We start from the raw sequence: 22,014 nt of genomic DNA, 5'->3' as shown, positions 1-22,014 counted from the left end.
GTGTTATAAACCCGACTGTATAAAGTTTGAGTTCCGCGCGTAAAGGTTTTTGTGTGTATTAACGGGTTTCGGTGTAAAAACCGAAATACAAAGGAAAAGCCCCGAAGTGATATGTTGCGGACCCGAAGCAACATTATAGTTTGGCTTAAGGCCTTGCACCCCTGAAAGCGCCGATTGCGATATACACAGTGGACCCGATAAAGTTATAAATGTGGGCGAAATAAATTTGAAGTCCGCCCGTTTAGCGTTTTGGTCGTTTTTTCATATGTTCCCGTGTATTACATTTGCGACCATAAAAAGGCGGGCCCGCATTACCTGAGCATCCGACCCTCCACCGTTGATCATCCCTTTGTAGATCCAACGGTCTACATATATTTCGGGTGGACATATAGCTCGAGGAATACCTGCCCAAAAAAGCGGTATCCTCTTCCTTCCCGCTGCTACGTGTCGCCTGCCGAGTGGAATCGGAAGCCATCCGCTGAATACCAGTTCCCGCTTAAGGCCCTTCCGAAATACCACTTGTGGTATAAGAATAATTGTATTGCGCGGGGTGTTTTAGGCCAAAAGGCTTATGATAACAGTTCCGATAGTTCAGGAGGCCTGAACGAAAGCCGATTGCGATTGCGATTGGGACGTGGCATGTGGGTCCGTCCTGATTGGTACAGTCTCTCCGTTAAACAATAAAGTCCTGTGTATGCCTATTATCATTAAAAGAAAAAGGGGCTCTGTTACAGTTTTTAACACGTAGCAGTGAGCATGAAGAGGCAGAGGAAGCCACAGCGACCGAAAAGCCAAGAAGCCAAAGGGTAAGCCAGTGCAGAGGAAACCGAAAAGCCCAAGCAATGAAGAAGAGGGAAGCCAAAGGACAAGCCAGCGTAGAGGAAGCTGAAGCGAGCGTTGAAGAAGCTGAAGAGCCAGTGGGAAGTGGAAATGAACAGTCAGAGGCATTAGGAATACAAAAATAGGAAAAAACAAGGAAGTGTGTGCAAATAATTAGAGCGAGAGGAAGCCGAAGTTCAGGCAGAGGCAACAGAGGCAGCAGAGTCAGGAGAAGCAGGAGAACAGGAGTGAAGCAGAAGCTCAACAGGTTTGGGAGCAGAGAACAACAACAAAACAATTTATACCAGGTTAGGGTTGGAGCCTCAGAACTAAAAGGATTGGAATCCTTGGGAGTTGGTGCTCCTAAGTGCAGAACTATTGCCTTAGCAAAATAGAGTTGGTGCTCTGGAGGTTGGAGCCTCACAAAAGTCCAAGTTGGTGCTTGGCAACTGATTGCAACTATTTATATATTGTATCTATTTCATTGCACTGTTTGTGTTAATAAAAGCATTTATTCCAGCTATCTATTTCTGTGTTCCATATATACTTGTTTTGGTGATAAAAAGAAAAATTAGTAAGAAATACTGATTCACCCCCCTTCTCAGTATTTCCAACAACTCATGTGAAATGATTTCCATTGTTTTCTCAACCATGGTATCCATGCCATCATATGCCTCTCCTATGAAAGTTTGGTATGTGTCAACATTTCGAAGAAGCTCAAATGCACGGGTTGTGAACTTTAGCAATAAATCTATCTTGCTCCACCACTCCTCATCAAGGCTCAATCTACGCACCTTATATCCTTGCTCCGAATCTGCCTATCTCCAGTCAACCCAGAGTTGACTCACCACCATAGAAACTAATGGTTGCTTAACCACAACAAAGCAACACAACATTAGGAAGTTTGAGGCATATCTTGTCTCAAAAACTTTTAACAACTCCAATTTGGAGTACTCTTGAAATATTGTTTGAGATTGGTGGTGGTTGGTGATGAATTTAATGACCTCCCTTGCTTCCCCTGTGATTTCCTTTATCCATAGAACTTTATTGTTGATCTCCTCTAAGATTAGATTCAGATTATGGACAATGCGAAGTGTCCAAAAGATGTGGTCATACCTCCTTCTCAATAATTAAACCTGCAACTTTGCAAACTGGTGCATTATCCGTGATAACTTGCACCACCCTGTTAGGTCCTATTTGTTCAATAGATTTTATTAAAACATCAATGAACTATGCATCTTTTACCTCTCTTGAGCAGTGTTCCGCCTTTAAAAACATTGCTCCTTTTGGTGAAGTGGCAATGATATTTATCAATGGCCTATGCCTTGTATCTGTCCATCCATCTGAGACTATGCTAACCCTAGAGCTACTCCAAGAAGAACGAATCGGTGATAAGATATCCTCCACAAGATCCTCCTTATTTTTGAGAAGCTGAGTTTTGACTTTTTCATAGTTGGGCCCCTGTACCCTGTGGGAGCTTTGTTAACTTCCCTTATCATATCTTGCCAGTAAGGAGACTGAACAACATTGAATGGGGTACCACATGCATAGATGCACCTAGCCACTTTGGAATCAACTTCTTTTCTTGCTTGCACATTCACCAATTTAGCAATTCTAATATCTTGAACTGAAGTGGATGCCCCTTTGATATTTTTGGATGGTGGTAGTTGTTGTTGTTGAGCTACTTTCCTCCTCCTTGCTTCAATTGCAATCCTTGGCTCATTGTTTGGTGAGCTCGAGGAGCAGCATTAACAAGCTCTTCATGCCTTCTTTTAAGTCCATCAACCTCATATTGCTCTCTTTGATATGCCCTCCTCACCATTGGGTCTATTGTTTTTCGGCAACCTGCAATCCCTTGTCCTCCTGCATGGAAAAGATGCGTCTTTACTCTTGGGTAGGAGCCCTGATACGAATTATTGCAAAGATTACATCACCATTACCATGAGCCACCGCCTGCACATCTTTGAAGCTTTTGAACATGCTTCCAAAGATAATAGTCAGCCCTCTGGTTGGACTTGGGGGCTGAACTTGCACCTTGGTTGGAAGCCATTGCTGCAAAATAAAAAAATAACAAAAACAAATCTATAAAGAAAAAACGTTTTCACATTTTTGGAAGCATAAACCCTAAAAATTACAAGAAATAGTGGTAAAAACTAAGAAAATGAATGCTTGTTACCAAAATTAATTTTTTGTAGCTGAAGCTACCCCAAAGTGCCACAAAACACAAGAGAAAGATGGCTGTAGCTGAGCCAAAAACCAAGAATGCCGTAGTTGGAAACTCCCCACTCCGAATCTGCTTGTGAAATCTCTTTTTCTTGCTGCTGAAATCTCCTTTGCTCATTGTTGAAAACGCCCCTAGCTGAAACCACTGCTCTCTTCCTCTTTTCTCCTTTCTAAAATCACCCCTTCCAAGTGAAATGACTTTCTCAATTTGTGTGATGAGGGAATGAGGCGAGAGTCTTTTTATAACTTGCAAGAGACATCTAGAAACATCTACACAATATTTTAATCGCCAAATAAAAAAACAAAAAAATTGAAAAAAAAGAAAAAAAGCTACTTTGCCAGAAACGCGGACGTACGGCCTTCGTACTGGGCCACGTTTAATCCTTGTGAAACGTGCCAGTACGACCTGAAACATGTTTCAAGGCTGTACCACACGTTTTGTTTTTAGTTTCAATTTTTTGGTGGAAACAGCCTACTGCCCAGTGTTTCCTGCAATATATATATATATATAGAGATAGATATTCACTAGGAAACTCCAATAAGATCATGAAACATCTACCTCCTAACACCAACATCTAACCCCTTTGGGGGGCTAGAACCATCATCCAAGAACAAGATGTAGCATGTCCAAGATAAACAAGCATACAAAACCACACCATGATGAGATAGCATGCTCCATAACCATCAACAGTGCAACCAAAGGGTGATCACAAGGCAAGCACATGTGAGAAGAGCATCAAACCAGCAAGCATAATCATCCAACCAAGGAGAAATGAGACTCCCCAACCAAATATCTACCTGATTAATCTGATGCCATGAAGAGGAAGGGCTCCATGAAGATGTACCCCCCCCCAAGTTGGTCCAATGCTCCAGTGATACGAGCTGCGAGTCCATCAATGTGATGAAAATCAGAAAATGGAATATCACACAATATGAGGTGTAACAAGTACCATCGAACTATTTTGGTTATTTGTGGATTGTTTCATGAAATTTCGAGTGCAATGCATTTTGTCCTCTCAATTTTTCTGATAGTAATACTAATAGTTTTGCTTCTAATAGTAATACTAATTTCTCTTCTTATTCTTTGGATAAGAATGGAATATTTGCTTGCTTTATGGTTAGGAAGTAAGGATTTTATTTATGTATTCCTTGGAATTGGAGAAGGAAGTTACAATTTACTGTTTTCTCATGAATGTCGTGTTCAAGAATACTGAAATGGTTCTTAGGTGTTACCAGAGGTTCTCAAACCATTCTAGGAAGATATTAATGGCTGAACCTTTTGGTTTTAAAATTACTTTTTGACGAGTGTTGCAGGTTGGATGCCCGAAGGCTTCTTTTTACCTTTAGCTGCAATTTAGGATATTTGGTGTTGTGTTTGCTTATTTGTTAGCCTTTCCTAGTTCTGAATGCACCTAATGTCTACAGAGATGAAAATAATGAGGTTAGCAGTCAACGGTGTTATCAGGCTTCGTTAAATCATATACTATGTCATCACTGGATTTTTTGGCATTGTATATCAACTTAATTTATTAATTGGTGTCTGCGTCAAACAAGAGCTAATTGCTGTAAGCTTGATTGAAGGCAATGATTAGTTGTCTCCAACCTCCTTGTTTCACTATTTATCAAAGATCATGTTGCTGGCCGTTTTGTGGGAGGATCCTTTAGAAAGGTTTTAGTAAAGTATTTGTGGGATTTAAGATGGGTACATAATATAATAAAACAAACACATAATAGGAGAGAATAATAGATGTCCAATATATTAATACAAAGTACCGCTGTGTCAAGTTACCGATCTCTCAATATATTATTATATAGCATGCTGTGATGGTTATGGTTGTCTAACCACCTAACTGCTAACCTTATTACGATATTGGTTATATGTCACTAGCTTATAAAATGACGATATTACATAAACATCTATTTTTTGCAATGTGGAAAAAGTTGAAGTCAGGATTAAATCGGCAAGGGTCCAGAAATTGAAAATTTCGTTAAAGTCGGGAGGTTTTTGAAAAAGTTGGCAAAATTAAAAAACTACAAAAATATTCATTTTTTAAAAAAATTAAAAAAGTAGTTAAAAAAACTACCTCACATGATTTTTTGGAAAAACTCTCGATTTTATCCTGATCTTTTCAACAAAATCCCGATTAAAAAAAATAAATTAAAAAGTCATTAGAAACTACCTCACTCATGATTTTTTGGAAAAAGTCCCGATTTAATCCTGACTTTTTTTATTTAATCCCAACTTTTTCAACTGGGAAAAAATCACCAAAAAGTTGGCCGATTAAATTGGTTAGTCCAAAAAATCGGACTTTGCCGAAAAAATCATGACTTTTTCCACACTGATTTTGTGTTATACTATAACCATATAATGTGATGCATACACACATGAGGTTGTCTGGAACTTTCTACTCATACTTTCTTGAGTACCATAAGTTAGTATTTATTAGTATGTGTGTCAAAGTAGGGCAGATATCTGTAAGCTTGATTTAGGCAAGGATTAGTTCTTTCCAAACTCGTTATTTCACTATTTGTCAAAAATTATGTTGCTGGCCTTTATTGTTCCAGCCAAGTATTTGCAAGATTTTAATGGGTGCATACTTTAATAACACAACAAAAAAGTGGAGACAATAATAGATGTCCAATATATTAATAATGCTCACAAGTACATCTACAGGGACCTGCGGTAGTCTAACCGACATTTATGTACAACTCTTCCAAGTTACTCATCTCTCAATACATATCATTGTATGGCACCCTAAGCTGGTTATGGTGGTTCAACCAGCTAACCCCTAACCTTACCACTACATTGGTCATATGACAAACTTATTTGTGACCATATTACATAAATATCTAATTTCATGTTATACTATAACAGTATCATGTTGGTGCATACACACATGAGGTTGTCTGGAGCTTTCTCCTCATGCTTTCAGCGTGATAAGGATTCCATGTTGCCTGTGCTGTCATTTACAATCTTAGCATTAGATTTTCTATCTGCACTCTGTTTTCAGGAATGAATAATTTAATTGAATGGATTTCTCATGTTGGTTCCAATGTATATTAAACTCTCCAAATTTGAGAAGGCAAACCTTGATATTGAGACAACAATCCCAACCTCAGAAGCTTTCAGGTTTTTCATGTTTCCCTATTCACTGAAATTGTAGTTTTTTGAAACACTGAAGTCTAGTCCAACGTGTGAAGAATCCTCGCTAAACATTTTAGAAATGAAAGCATATGAAATTATGCTATGACAACTCATCGCTGATTATGTGGTGATTCAAAAGGCTACATCTACATTATGTGGCAAGGGGAATTCAAAAGGCAATCCAGTCTGCTCTTATTGCAAGCTATCCATAACTCCAGAAGAGAATAAGAAACTGGATTACAATGAGTGCAAACCAACCATAGCAATGTTTAGAGATGGATGATATTATCTTTATTGTCTGATGGAATTGATGATTTATGATTTGGGCATATTATGAAAAGGACGAATTAAAGATCCATATTTTGATGTCTGACACAGTAATACTCCATAGACAGTTTAAGTCAGGTAAGGGCAATGATCACTTTTTGATTGAATTGTGCAGGGGAAACCTATCTTCCCTGGCCCATTCAACATGGGTAATTTCACTTCAATCAACACGTCCTACTATTTGGTTGGGAGTACCCTCAACATGTATTCAGATCAATGTTGCGAATATCTTGATCAGGATAAAATCGGCGAGGGTCCGGAAAAAGAAAAAATCGTAAAAATCGAGAACGGTAAAAATCAGCAAAATTTAAAAAATACAAAATTTCTTTTCAAGTTTTTTAGTATCTAAAGCATACACAACATAAAATAAATGCATTGACACATAAATATGAAAAAAAAAACTAATATGTAAGATGTGTAATATGTCTAGTGTTACATCACACATAATAGTGAATCATGTCCTGAATCCTGAGTTTTGACTTACCTCAACATAACAACAAAAAATATAATAATATATCTCATATCATGAGTAATATACAATGAAATGAACCACTGAGTAACTAATGATTTCCTCTGCCCCTTTTGCGAGAAAATGTAATAGCTTTCCCTCTATATGAAGAAGGCCTTGGGGATGGCATTGGACAATGATGTTCTCTAGAAGAACTAGGAGTTGGAGGAGGTAGACCACATCCTCTATTGGTGACCACGGTAGGTGGTGTCACCTACTCCTCTTGTTGCTCTTCCTCCTCCACTCTCTCCTCTGCAGTTGCTACCTCCCCCACTGCCTCCTCCTCTAACCAATTAGGGGCCGATTTCATGACAGGGCTCTTGGCCTCAACCCTCCATGTAGAAGTGGCATCAATTCCATCCATTGAGATGGCCTCCATGGCAAGTGTCTTCTGAAGTTGCCTCACCCAAAATCAAAGATTGTAATAGATGTAGACCATGTTGTTAAGCGTTGGGACTCCAACTTATATGAGGGTCATAAATTATAAATCTATAATTATAAAAATAATAAATTTATAATTATAAAAATAATAAATTATAATTTTTATTATTTAATGAATTCAAAAAAATAATTTGAAAGAACTTCTTGGTGTGTAATTTTTTCAAATACACTCCAGTGGTGCTCACATCTGGAGGAGCTACATGTTTGGTTGAGCAATCGAATGGCGAGCTTTTGGAGATTGGGTACTCTACCACCATAGCTTTTCCACCATGCATCTACAACAAATAAGAGAAACATTAGAAAAAAATTGAAATTTGAAAGTTGAAGGAAAGTATTAAGAGACAATGAAATTTGAAGCAAACTATAGCTTTGCTATTTTGGTCATCCTATCTTGGATAGCCATGTCAAAGTTAAATGTGCCACTTGTCATCTTGTATATCTTCATTTCTTTATAAATGTTTGCATGTTTTGCTGGAGATGACACCATCCTCTGAGCACAAGTAAAGAATCCATCCATGACCTCAATATCAAATATGAAACCAAAGGAGTAAGAAAATGTGGGGTTCAGGTAGATATGCTTGTAGCATGAATCGGATGATGGAGTGTATTGTTCCATCACTTATCGATCACTCTCCATAGTTATTGTTTCTCAAACCCCTCATCCCCCTTATCATCATAATAGTTACGAATGGATTCTTTGGCCCTATCCATGGCTTATACAACTAGCCAATTGTGGGCTTGTCTCCATCAACTAATCGAAGAACCTTTACCAAAGGTTCAATAATGGTACACACCTCCTGCACTCCTGCCCAAAAGTTTTCCTGGTATGAACTAGCCTTCATATGGCCTCTCCCTCTGGTTTGCGGCTAAATGATAAAGCACACCACTTCTCTGAAAGAAATATTTTCCACATCCCACATAAAATTCAAGAGAGAGTGAAGATATATGAAGCTAGTAGTAACCTATGTAATACTAGGGTGTGCCAACTCCTTATTGTTGATGAATGTTCTCATCAAATGAAGCACATGTGCATGATTATATATAATTTTTTGTAATATTTTTTGACGATTAAACAATATCCTTGAAAAAGTAAATTTTCCAATGTCTTCCAATGCCAAGTCAATACAGTGTGCAACACAAGGTGTCTAAAACAACTTAGGATGCCTCTCCATAAGCATCCTACCAGCAACAACATAATTTGCAGCATTGTCCGTTATGACCTGGACAACATGTTGTGGGCCTACCCTCTGAATGAACACATCCAACAAATCACATAATAATCGTGCATCTTTGATATGTGCGGATGCATCAACAATTTTCATAAACATTGCCCCCTTGGGACAATTAACCAAGAAGTTAATAAGGGTTCTACCCTTTTGATGAGTCCAACCATCTGATATCACTGTGCATCTCGTGTGTGCCCATAATGCCCTGAATTGCTCCAACCTTGCAATGCAATTGACCTTTTCATTTTGAAGAATGGGCCCTGTCAAGTCGTCATAGGAAGGGGCTTTGTACATGGGCCAACAATAGCAATAGCATCAAACATAGGCTAGTAAAATGGATTGTTCTTGACAATGTTGAAGGGAATGTCACTCCATAGAAAACACCTACTCACCAACTTGTTAGTTTTTTTTTTAACCGTTGACCTCATAGATGGTTGTGCACCAGGTATGGTTCCAGGCACAAAAAATGATGAGGCAACTGTGGGGTTGACTATAAAAGCTAATGCTGAAGAAGAACCATTCTCATGGTCACCTACCACCACTTCGCCCCTTGCCATTTGAGTCTTCATAGCTTCCTTGTTTAGTTTCGCTGACTCCATATCTTCTAATGATTTGAGGGCTTTACGAATATGCACCTAGGTAAAGTCCTACTTCATGTCCCGAAATTTGTGCAAGGTGGAATTTCAATCAGAATACTCCCCCTGTCATATGCTTCCCACACAACTTGCAACTCAAATTTGATCTATTGAACCCCCCATCGGGTTCACCATATTCCCACAGAGGGTCCAAATGTCTTGGCATGTTTGTTGAACTCTTAATGTAAGATTTGCTGAGAAATCAATACAAGTAGATTGGGTTTGATTCCTCTTTCTTGATAATTACTTGTGAGCTATGTTGGCTTCTTTTACTTCTTTACTGTCTTACCTTTCATCAAGCAATTACCATATTATGTGTGTATGAAGATCACAAAACAAAAGACACAAGATGTAGGAACTATGGTAGGGCAAAACCCCCCTTGTGGGGAAACCCAGTGAAAAATTCTCTTCCTTCAAGAGTATTCTTTGAGACTCTTCAACCTAGATAATGATCAAACCTTCCCTCCACACCAGGTCAACCTTCCAGATCTTCGATCCCTTTGCAAAAACACTTCCATCCCAACAACTTTGACTATGCAACAAATTATGGCATCAGGTAGCAACTGGAAGCAACAACACTTGGAAGACTTCGATCTCCCAAACTAGGGCACGAAACAGAGAGACAGTAGCTCCAAAACTTCGATTTTCTTCTTCTCCTTAGACTTGACCAAACTCGCACTTCCTTTAGACATATTTTACCCACTTCGCACTTCTCCAACTTCCTTAGAGATATCAAACTAGCTTGAGATGAGATGCTCCAAATGAATTAGACTTCCTTCTATTTATAGGCTTCAAGTGAGGTCGAATTGGTGTCCTTAGGCCGACTTGGTGTCCTTAGGCCGACTTGGTGTGGAGGTTACATAACTTATATTTGACTCAATAGTAAACCTTTTTACATGATTCAAAAGCCCAATAAGGGTTTCTTTAAATGTACAATGACTTTATAGACTCAATATTAATCCTAGGAGTCTACAATGGGGACTTTGACTAATATAATGATGACCCAAGCATGAAACCCATGCTTCAATAAGTCATTGATACAATAATACAAATTCTTTTCTTTATTCTCATGACAAGTACATTTCATGATGACTCAAATACATTAATGAAGACTTAACCTGGTTACATTTTCCAACACTCCCTCTTAACTAGGTAGGTATTCATAATATACAAATACAATGGAAGATTTCAAATTATATGAACAATGAAGAGTTTAGGCACCGCAATGCCATGGACTAGATTCCTGTCCAGGGCAATCTATCCAAGTGGGAATCATGCGGACTCAAGCTTTAAGTCTCTCTAGGTGCCATTAGGCTTACTTGCTAAACCACCAACCCAGGGACCTAGGTGCATATCCATGGTTAGAGCTCTACGACCCACGCCACCCTCCCTACTTTGAGACCTAGACATCAACACAAAGTGCCCACCAAATGTCCTCCCAGGTAATGCTTCTCCCGCAAACCCACAACAAATCTCTTCCAATCTCTTATCATCATTACAATCAACAATATCTACCAAACCAAGCATGTTCCTTAGATATTCAAACTTCTTATTAGGAAGAGCCTTTGTTAGTATGTCTGCTACCTGTTCATCTGTCAAGACATACTCCAACTTTACGATCCCATCCTGCACCAAGTTCGTAATAAAGTGGAACTTATTGTTGATATGCTCCGTTCTAGCATGAAACACGGGATCTCTAGACATCTTGATACAATTGATTGGAGATTTCCACAGTTAATCATATTGTTTGATGTTATTCACTGTGTAATGTGGTCGATCCGTCCAAAAAGAAATGTTTCGGATGGTGACTCCATCCATCATCAGGGACCAAAGAGAGCATTGTAAGTAAACGAGTGCTGGAGAGCCTTTTTATAGGAGCAATTATTGGATTATAATGTATAACTGGACAAATATATTATTATTTTACTCAATTGACCATTATACAAATTACATTGAATCGTTATAACATTTGACTGGAATAGTCACCACATCCGAAAAAATAGTCTCACCAATCGAGATATAATGCCGTTTTCTCCCTGACAGTTCACGAGATGTGATTTTGTAACTTATTATGTTATATGCTTGTTTCTTTTTAATCCGCTCCGAGTTATCATTCCGTTTTCCAACAAATCGTATATATATACTATACCAATCGTGATTTTTTTTATTTTTTATTTTTATTTTTTATTTTTTATATATCCGACAAGATGTTGGAATGGAGCTGACATATGGTTTTGGTGAAAACGATACATAATTCGTAATGGATGATTGCTGACGGTGATGTGTGGGGACTATAACAGAAAATGGATGCTAATATGAAGACCATTTTTATTTATGTGAGTTTAATATAAAGTTTTGTTATATCATATAAATATAACATATATTTTTGATATAAATACATGTATATATACATGTCAAGTGATTTCTGTCCTCTTTTTTTAATTTTTATTTTGGTCCATCCCTCAAAGGTCAAGGCATATTTTTGAAGGATTTTTCATCAAGACCCTTTCATCAAATTAGGGTTAGGGTTTGCTTCAACAAAGGCTAGGGTTAGGGTTTCATAGTTTTATGGTTAGGGTAACATAGTCTAGGGTTAGGGTTATGTATCACAAGAATATTTGCCAATTTGTCATCTCGACAATGCCGTATTGAGATCAATGACAACTTATATTAACAATTACGAGGCTCCAACTGAAACTGACTAAGAATATTTACTGCAAAACATATATCTGGCCTAGTATTTACGAGATACATTAGGGAACCCACCAACTGCCGATAGGAGGTAGGATCGACGAGACTAGAGTCAGAGCCCCTCAACTTCTCGAGGTTGGTGATCATAGGAGTAGTCATCGACTTGGAATCCATCATCCCGAATTTCTGCAACAACTTGATGATGTACTTTCCTTAGCCCAAATATATCTCCCTAGGTCTTTGCCATACTTCTAGACCTAGGTAATAGTGCATCAGTGCTAAATTCTTCATGTCAAATTCAACTGCCAACATCTTCTTACATTCTTGAATTCTTCGCTCCACACCTGTGATGAATAGATCATCCACATATAGTAGAATAATGACGGGCTCATTATTCACGACCTTGATGTAGAGATTTAGATCAACAAAACTCTTTACGAACCCAATTCTAAGTAGATATGCATCCATTCTTGCATACCATGCCCTAGGTGCTTGCTTCAAACCATATAGGGCCTTCTTAAGTCTGCAAACATGAGAGTCCCTGCTATTAACTTCAAAGCCTTCGGGTTGTTCGATATACACTTCCTCATCAATGGTCCCATTCAGAAATGCGGTCTTCACATCCATTTGATGGATATTCCAACCTATTGTAGTAGCCAATGAAACCAAAGATCTAATGGTAGTGTACCTTACCGTGGGTGCAAAGGTTTCTTCATAATCAATGCCTTCCTATTGAGAGAAACCCCTTGAAACGAATCTATCTTTGTACTTGTCTATACTTTCATCAACAACATGTTTGATCTTATAGATCCATTTGGAGGTGACAAACGATTTGTCACTAGGTCTAGGAATGATTTCCCAAACCCCATTCTTCATGATGGATTGATATTCTTCCTGCATTGCTTTCTTCCAAACCTTTTGATGAGCAGCTTTCTTGAATATAGATGGTTCAACTTCAATTAACTTCGTCATATATGCAACATAACCATAATATCTCTTTGGTCTTTTACTTTTCCTGAAGGTTCCTTTCGCAGCTGCATGTCCTTCAGTATCTTCTAATGTAGCTTTTAACCAATTTGACCTTTTCCTTGTGGTTGGGATGACCACAGATTGAATAGGCTCACTTGGTTCTTCTTCTTCTTCTTGATTTCTTCTTGATTTGTAGTAGGGTTTTCATGATGATCTTCTTCTTCTTCTTCTTCAAATATTGGAACTTCTTCGTCATCGAAATTAATAGGAATATCCTTTGATTTCTTGTAGGCTTGATTTTCATCGAATATGAAATCCTTGCTTACTTCGATATGTCTTCTTTCCTTAATGTAGATTCTATATGCTTTTGAGGAGAGACTATATCTAACGAATATTCCTTTGATACTTGTAGAATCCAACTTCTTTTTCTTGTCCTTTGGAACATGGATGTATGCTAGACTTCCAAAGATTCGGAGGTGATCCACACTTGGCTTCTTTCTTGTGAATACTTCTTCGGGTGTTATATTATTAAGACTTCTATGAGGACTTCTATTTTGAATGTACACAACTGTCATTGCTGCTTCTCCCCATAAGAATTTTGGTAGGTCTTGATCAAGGAGCATTGTTCGAATGCCTTCTTCAATTGACCTATTCTTCCTTTCGGCCACTCCATTTTGTTCTGGATAATAGGGAACAATGAGCACCCTCTTAATTCCTGCTTCTTTACAATATGCAATCAATTTCTTAGAAGTGTATTCCCCACCATTGTCGGATCTTAGAGTTTTTATCTTTCTTTCAGTTAGGGTTTCCACTTTGGATCTAAACTCCTTGAACTTTTCAAATACTTCATCTTTTGTATTGAGAAGGTAGAGCCATGTCTTTCTAGATTGGTCATCAATGAATGTTACATAGTAGAGTTGACCTCCTAGTGATTTGTCAGACATGGGCCCACACACATCATAATGAATGAGGTCTAATATCTCTTTAGATCTAGTTTCACTATTCAGAAATGGCTTTCTTGTAGGTTTTCCCTTCACCTTCATGATCTATCTTCATATTGGGGATGCAATGAACCAATTGACTAGGAGTAGGGATGACCTTATAATGTAGATGACCATACCTCCTATGCCATAGCTCAATGGGATTGATCTCCATGTGAACCAAAGCTTGAGGAGGTGGTGTAATAACTCTATAAAGACTTATTTCACAAACTCCAATAACCCTAGCTTTATCAATGCTAGAGTCTTTTCCCCAAACCAATACTTTTTCATCAACAAAAGCAACTCTACCCCTTTATCTTCAAAACAAGAAACAAAAAGCAATTTTTTTTTCAAACGTGGAACATATAGTATGTTGTTGAGGTGCTTCTTCAATCTATTTTCTAGCTTCAACGATGTTGATCCCAGGCCTCTAACAACATAGATTTTGTTGTCACCCAATTCCACTGCATGAGAAGATGGCTCCTTTGATAGTGTATGTAGTTGTTTACTTTCTCCTGTCATTTGCCTTGATGCTCCACTATCAATGATCCATGCATTGTCATCACGAAGAGAACCTGTAAGAGCAGTGAAGAACCCTTGACTTTTGACCTTATTGAATAAGTAGTAGATGCCCTGTTTGATCCAACTTCCAACAATGTTGATACCCATTTTCATGTAGTTTATCAAAGAAGGAGAATCCATGCCAACAAAGTGATCTTCAACTTTTTCTGACCTTAGCTCTGATACCATGTTGAGAAATCAATACAAGTAGATTAGGGTTTGATTCCTCTTTCTTGATAATTACTTGTGAGTTATGTTGGCTTCTTTTACTTCTTTATTATCTTATCTTTCATCAAGCAATTACCATATTATGTGTGTGAAGATCACAAAACAAAAGACACAAGATGTAGGCACTATGCCAGGGCAAAACCCCCCTCGAGGGGAAAACCCAATAAAAAATTCTCTTCCTTCAATAGTATTCTTTGAGACTCTTCAACCTAGACAAAGACCAAACCTTCCCTCCACACCAAGTCAGCCTTCTAGATCTTCGACCCCTTTGCAGCAACACTTCCACCCCAACAACTTCGACTATGTAACAACTTACGACATCAGGCAACAACTGGAAGCAACAACACTTGGAAGACTTCGATCTCCCAAACTAGGGCACAAAACACAGAGAGAGTAGCTCCAAAACTTCGATTTTCTTCTTCTCCTTAGACTTGACCCAACTCACACTTCCTTTAGACTTCTTTTACCCACTTCGCACTTCTCCAACTTCCTTAGAGATATCGAACTAGCTTGAGATGAGATGCTCCAAATGAATTCGACTTCCTTCTATTTATAGGCTTCAAGTGAGGTCGAATTGGTGTCCTTAGGCTGACTTGATCTCCTTTAGGCCGACTTGGTGTGGAGGTTACATAAATTTTATTTGACTCAATAGTAACCCCTTTTGCATGATTTAAAAGCCCAAGAAGGGTCTCTTTAAATGTACAATGACTCATAGTCTCGATATTAATCCTAGGAGTCTACAATGGGGACTTTGACTAATATAATGATGACCCAAGCATGAAACCCATGCTTTTATAAGTGATTGATACAATAATAAAAATTCTTTTCTTTATTCTTTTAACAAGTACATTTCATGATGACTCAAATACATTAATGAAGACTGAACCTAGTTACATTTTCCAACAAGATTGAACCTAAGGCACAAGAAGAATTTAAGAAAATAAAATTAACAATCAACATTTTGAATTTTCTACAATAAAAAACCCTCTCCACTGAATGAAACAATAATGGAAAAAAAACACACTCCCTGCCCTAGCAATATCATGGAAATTATATGTGTGACTGAAACCCAAGAAAAAACAAGGAGAAAACAAAAAAATTAGGGCCAAATTTGATGCGCATACCTGAAATCTGTAACCTGCTGAAGAAACTCGGTCCAAAATCGAAATTTCTTTGCTTGGTATCCTAAATACCCTCGGTTTTCTCCTATCTCGCCCTTGTAGATTTGTTCTCGTCCTCCTTAGGTCTCTCACTTGCCCTCTGTTTGCAAAATGAAACCAAAAAACCACAAAAAAAACTTTTATAAAGCCGCTGTTTTGTGCGTCAATGATTTTTCTCATTCCGATTTAATTGGCCAATAAAATCGCGACTTTGAAAATGTCTAGATTAGGCGATAAAATCGCAATGTTCGTAACACTGATTCAGACCATTCAATAGCTTTTTCATTGATTTTCTGAATGAATCCTGAAATAGAAACTAAAGAAGGAAAAACTAAGTAACATTAAAGTGTTACAATAGAATCTAGATAGTAGTGTTAAGAGAAAAAAATGAGAGAGAAGAGAAAGAAAGACCCAAAGAGTGCTAAACAGTTTCCAACTGTCAGACTGTATTAGTGGTGAATATTTGTTCCCTACTAATCTTTGGCAGAAATAATATCATCAGGAATATGAGCCACCTCTGTCAGGAATATGTTGACGTATTTCTTCTGGACAAAGCATATTCTGAAAGAGAACTTCCTAGCAATTCTATGTAACAAGAAGGTTTTATGAAAAAGGCTGATAAAACTTTTACCGATCACAAGGTTGAAGATACTCTTGAAGATGTGAAAAAGCTAGTGACGCACCCTGAGAAGAGACTATAATGTGCAAGTTCCATATCCTTCATCATGGAAGCACTAGATGTTCGGATCATTCAACAAGCAGCCAGAGTCCCAGGCATAAGCGGGTATAGTATTAACTAAATTTTGTATTGAATTTAACATTTCACTGGACCATCCTGAGAATTGGAAGGGTTCCTTCTGTACATACATTTAGTACAATGCGTTCAATGTGCAAGGCAGCAACAACAATCTTCACTGTGGGTATCATCTTTGTCAACAATTCAGACCATGATGAGCAGATTCTGCGCTCTAGTAATTAACCTAAAAAACTATAAATTGCTAAAGCTGAAAACACCATTCAAATTTTCTGCCAAGAGTACTTAACCTACAAAGTCACAAACACGTGTAGCTGATAAATAAAATAGCTACCATACAAATCTGAATACATAAAATAGCATCACCGATTTTCTACTAATTCTGAAAATAGAAAGCTAAAGCTACAGCTCAAATTCCAAATTCTTGGATGTTGAGATGGTGTGCCCTACTTTTCCTTTATAGGCTAGGCAGAAGAGAAGTACATTGAATCATGCATGTGCAACAGTTCCTTGATTGGCAGTGTGAACTCTAACCCTAGTGAACCTAGCTTTCATGGATAACTGAGCCAAAAATAAAGTGCACTGTCCTAGAGGTCTGCGTCCTTAATGGAGTTGGGAATCCACATGCATCAGCATCCCTAGTATCTTAGTGAATTGTGCTCTCTTCCTCGGGATATGAAACTAAATAAAGATTAAAACAAATTTAGAATTGAACTGCTTGTTACTGCTTGAACTCTCTCCTAAAGGAAAAGTCCTAATCCAATGGGAGAGCCTAACAGCAATGATAAGCAAGCCACCCACTGTCACGCCAGTGGCCTTGCCTATTGCTTTAAAGCTAAGAAAAAGGTTCCCAACCTAAGGGGGGATTCCCTATGGTCAAATCTAGGTAGGTAGTTGTGTGGAAATGAAAGTCTTCTTCTAGCTTAAATTTGACAAAGATTTAGAAGCTGATGTTGTTATAAACAATAATAATATTAAAAATATAATAAATAATAATAATGTATTTAGTTTAATGAAGAGTCAAAGGGCACATACCCCTTCACCTTGTGATGAGTCATTGTGGACAAGTAGACCATCATGAGGCTCATTGTAATTTATTATCCTATCATTATATCAATCAATTATTATTTCAATATATTCTTTTGCAGAGATCTGTCATTTGATAATAAATAGAGACTGTTTATGATGACAATAAATAGGGACTGTTTACTACATTGTTATCAGAGCCAACTCGTGGCAATTGTGGGTTAAACATGCAAACTAAAATTCTGTACACAGTTCTATCTGCAGTACAACAACACCGTACCACTTCCTCTGCCATCCATATGGTTGTTAGGCATAACATCTTTTGTTGTCAATTTGCCACTCACTTTGTGCATGCTGCCGTAGATTTGTGCCCTGCTGTAGAGCCAACTCGTGGAAACTGTGGGTTAAACCTGCAAATAAAATTCCACACTTCTATCTGCAGTACAACACCACACCACTTCTGCTGCCTTCCGTATGGTTGTCAGTCATACAATCTTTTGTTGTCAAGTTGTCATTGTCAAAATTTCCGTACACTGTGCAAGCCGCTGTATATTTGTACCCTGCTGTTGTCATTGCTGTACCTTTCTGTCGTCACCAATTAGTACCCCTGTTGCCACATTCATAACTCAACAGCCTTTTTTTTAATTCAGTCCATACGTGACTTTTCCCAAAGTTGTGCCCCATCAATCACTCATAAAATATTTTTTAACCTTGAAATATTTCATTAAGTTGGCTTATCTCATAAAGTCTACTTATTATAGAAATAAAAACTTAATATGCATAAGTATGTGAAGTAAAGATTAAAGAAAAATGTTGTACTTTAATTTTTTATTTATTTATATATAAGACATAAAAAGTAAGAAAAAAGGTAAAGTCTGCAAAGTAACAAACAAAGCCCAAGATGGTCAACAATGACAAATGGCACTTAGATTTTAACAAATGTAGATATGAATTCAACAACGTAAAGAATTTAGGAGATAAAATTGATAAAATTAATTGTAAAGAAAGACAAAAATGACAGGTGAAAATAAGAGTTTGAGAAATGATGACAAACCCTATTAAGAATGAGAAATGATGACAAGGATGAAACAAAAAGGATACTTAATGATCATAACAAATGAATTGGCCAACTAATTGGAAGCGTAGATGCGTTATTTGCACGATCCTTAGCTTGCCAAAGACCATCGCCAAGTCCAAATTTGTTTAACTCTAGTTACCAGAGATATTGAGTTAACATGAGTTGTTTAAAATTTAAATAAAATCGAAGTTAACATACCTAAATATGATGTACTAGATGATAAAAAAGCCCATCGTGTGGGTTAACAATATGGAAGGGATGTTTTTGATGGACTAGACGATTAAAAAAATCCGTCATGTGGGCTAAGAATATGTAAGGGATGTTTTCTATGGACTGGACGATTAAAAAAAGCCATCATGTGGGTTAACAATATGGAAGGGATTTTTTCTGTGAACCGGCCTGCTAATGAACTAGGAAAAATATCAATAGCTTATTTATACTTAGAAGCTGATGCATATGATTGGCCCAGCTAGTGGTTAAAGAAAACAAGTGGCTTATCTATTAATTGGCAAATGTTCACAGAAGAATATCTAAAAAGATTTCATGATGAGGAAGAAGATGACACCTTTACTAGGTTCACTCATTTACAACAAACAGTAAAACTTAATGAATATACTTGTGAATGGGAGGTCCTAGCTACTACATTCCTAGATCTTACAGGGGATTAACTTTTAAAATTGCATATTTTAGGATTAAAACCCATTATTCGCACCGAGCTAAGACTATCAAGAGTTGTTGGGAATTTGGTTGAAGCGAGAAGCATGGGAAAGATAATCAAAAGAAAGCTCAATACTCAATGTGAGATAGCTTTTGGATTCAATTATAGTGCAACATGTGATTACAACACCAATAAAAATCACCAATTAGAGAAGGAGAAAAATATGGAAAACAGATTGTCGTAAGTGTAGAAAAAATTGGACTCCACGGCATGAATATGAAGATATGTCATTACGCTACTATAGAATAGTTGATGGGAAGCAAGTAGAAGTCCAAAACCCTGATGATGAAATCATTGCAGCGTACAACTCAATTTCAAGAAAACGAACATCAAAGAGAGATAATTACTTCAAAAGACCAAATTCAACAAAAGAACCTCACCAACACGCAGGGCATGGATGATGCCAAACCACTAAAAACAAATAAACTTCATTCCACCACAAAAATGTGCTCAACTAGAGTATCCAATTTAATACGCTTTGATGGCAAAGCATTCCTTAAGAGGGTGGCAATTTATAAATATAATAATACTGAAAAATATGATAAATAATAATAATGTGATTAGTTCGATGAAAAGTCAAAGGGCACATACCCCTTCACCTCTGGGCCAGTCAATGCATATGAGTAGATTGTCACGAAGTTCATTGTAATTCATTATCCTTATCATTCTATCAAATTTCAATCAATCATTATTTCAATATATTCTTTTGTGGAAATATTCTGTCATCTGATAATAAACAGGAACCATTTACTACTGATTTTAATCCTACACCTTGAGAATTGTAGGTAGGTAAAATATGTAAAATGTATTCAACCACTTCAATTTGTAACAAGCTCTTTAGACATTAATGAATTGTGTCATGTGCTTGTGCTTCTTGTGCTGCTGGACTCGAGGTTTTGTGCTCATCAAACACACAATGCTGAGATTTGCCAAAATCAAACAAATGCATAATGCAAGAATTTTCTAGTTTCTGATCTATATCACAGGAAGGCTGGTCTGAGGAAGTCATCTGCATAATTTATTCCCATATCCTCCATGGAATGGGTATACCCTTGGAATTATATTTTTAGATTATCTTATAAACCTCTTTATAGCAGCTGGTGTTTACAGAAAGTTGTCATTTTTTGGTGTTTGCTATTGTAATGGTTTCCATCACAGTACAACTACCGAAAATAAATTTACTAGGAGCAAGTTTATATTTAACTTCGTGCCTCTTTTTCACAATCAGGCTGTCATCACTGTTCCTTTCATTGATTTCTTTTTATGCATATATGGTTACCAAACATATAGACTTCTGCATGTATTCATCACTCCATGGATATTTTTTGAAACTTGTTTAAAGAGGTCAAATATGGAATTTCTCATTTGAAAAGATTCAATCAAGAGTTTTCATGAAAAGGAGTTAGGAACTTAATGCTTACTTTTTATTATATCTTTCCAGAGGAGCAGATTATGCAATAGGCAGGATATACTATCTAAAATTTAAATTTTACTGTTGTGACCTTTCTAATCTCAGTTCTTGCATTTCATTTGTCACGTTGCAGGTCAAAAACCTGGCTATTCTTAGCGTATGTTGTATCCTTTGTCTCTTTAGCAGCATCAGTTGGTTTATTGATTAAAGATGCTTTAAGCAAATCTGGTCCCTCATCATGGACTGGTGCTGCAGGTGTTTTACAGTGTGTTTTTGCCCTTACAAGGTATATCAGACATTCAGAAGCAAATCCAATTCATCTATTTTTTCATTCTAGAGGATGTTATGCAACTGAATTTTGTCTCTTAACAAATTTCTGTTTTCATGTAAAATTGCAGTGGGTTGATCTTTTGGACATCTCGATCCGAGGCCTGAGTAAATATTTCCTTGTAAAAGTATGAAGAATACTGATGCAAAGAATGGAGTAAAATGCTTCCTCTTCAGAATGAGGAAACTGCGAGACTTGTATAAGACCATGAATATTTGTACTAGAGGCAAATGTTCTTGTTTACTGCCAACTATTGGCAAAGATTTAAAATTTGTAGTTATTGATTCTTGCAGAAACAAAATTAACTATATTGCATATGCAATTTGTAAAGCAATTTCTTGGCCTGATGATTTAGATTACATGTTGTACTCTCTCTTCTTCAATAATGAAATATAAGGTGTGTTTTCCAAAGTAAGAACAATTGTAAAGCAACTAATGTCTATGATGTACACGAGGAAAGATGATCAATCTAGAGGTTGTGTGATGTACATGACAACTTGTGGTTGAGGTTGGCTTTTACGATCATTGAAGTTTTATCTTTTGATTTAAAATATTGGACATCAAAAGAACATTGAGATGTTCTTTTGATGCACATGACAAAACTTTTGTTACTTAACATGGAGTTCTCAAGGGAAGCTTTTACAAAAATTGTCTTGCTGTTCACCTGCTTAATCCAGCTGTCTAATTTTAAAAATTACCTGAGAACCTGAATGTTAAATACTGCCATAACTGTTTCCACAGTTCAACTGAAAAAGCAACTTGGTTTCCCATGCTTCCTTCCTCGAA

The 22,014-nt window shown here is 37.1% G+C and overlaps 1 protein-coding gene across 1 annotated transcript in view; it reads left to right on the top strand.

The window, feature by feature from the left end:
* The window catches only part of LOC149223833 (transmembrane 50A-like protein), a 65,721-nt gene extending 44,005 nt beyond the window's left edge, over positions 1 to 21,716 (top strand). The window contains exons 3-4 of the mRNA XM_089385934.1: positions 21,034 to 21,186; positions 21,299 to 21,716. Of these exons, the coding sequence (XP_089242060.1) occupies positions 21,034 to 21,186; positions 21,299 to 21,335 (190 nt within the window). The 3' untranslated portion in view covers positions 21,336 to 21,716. The remainder of the gene's footprint in view (positions 1 to 21,033; positions 21,187 to 21,298) is intronic.
* The last annotated feature ends 298 nt before the right edge of the window (positions 21,717 to 22,014 follow it).

This window comes from Pinus tabuliformis, chromosome Q (assembly GCF_031772625.1).
Source record: "Pinus tabuliformis cultivar Carrire ecotype Pingquan chromosome Q, CPIR1, whole genome shotgun sequence".
In the NCBI taxonomy this organism is placed as follows: domain Eukaryota; kingdom Viridiplantae; phylum Streptophyta; class Pinopsida; order Pinales; family Pinaceae; genus Pinus; species Pinus tabuliformis.
This window is presented reverse-complemented; position numbering and strand designations above follow the sequence as displayed.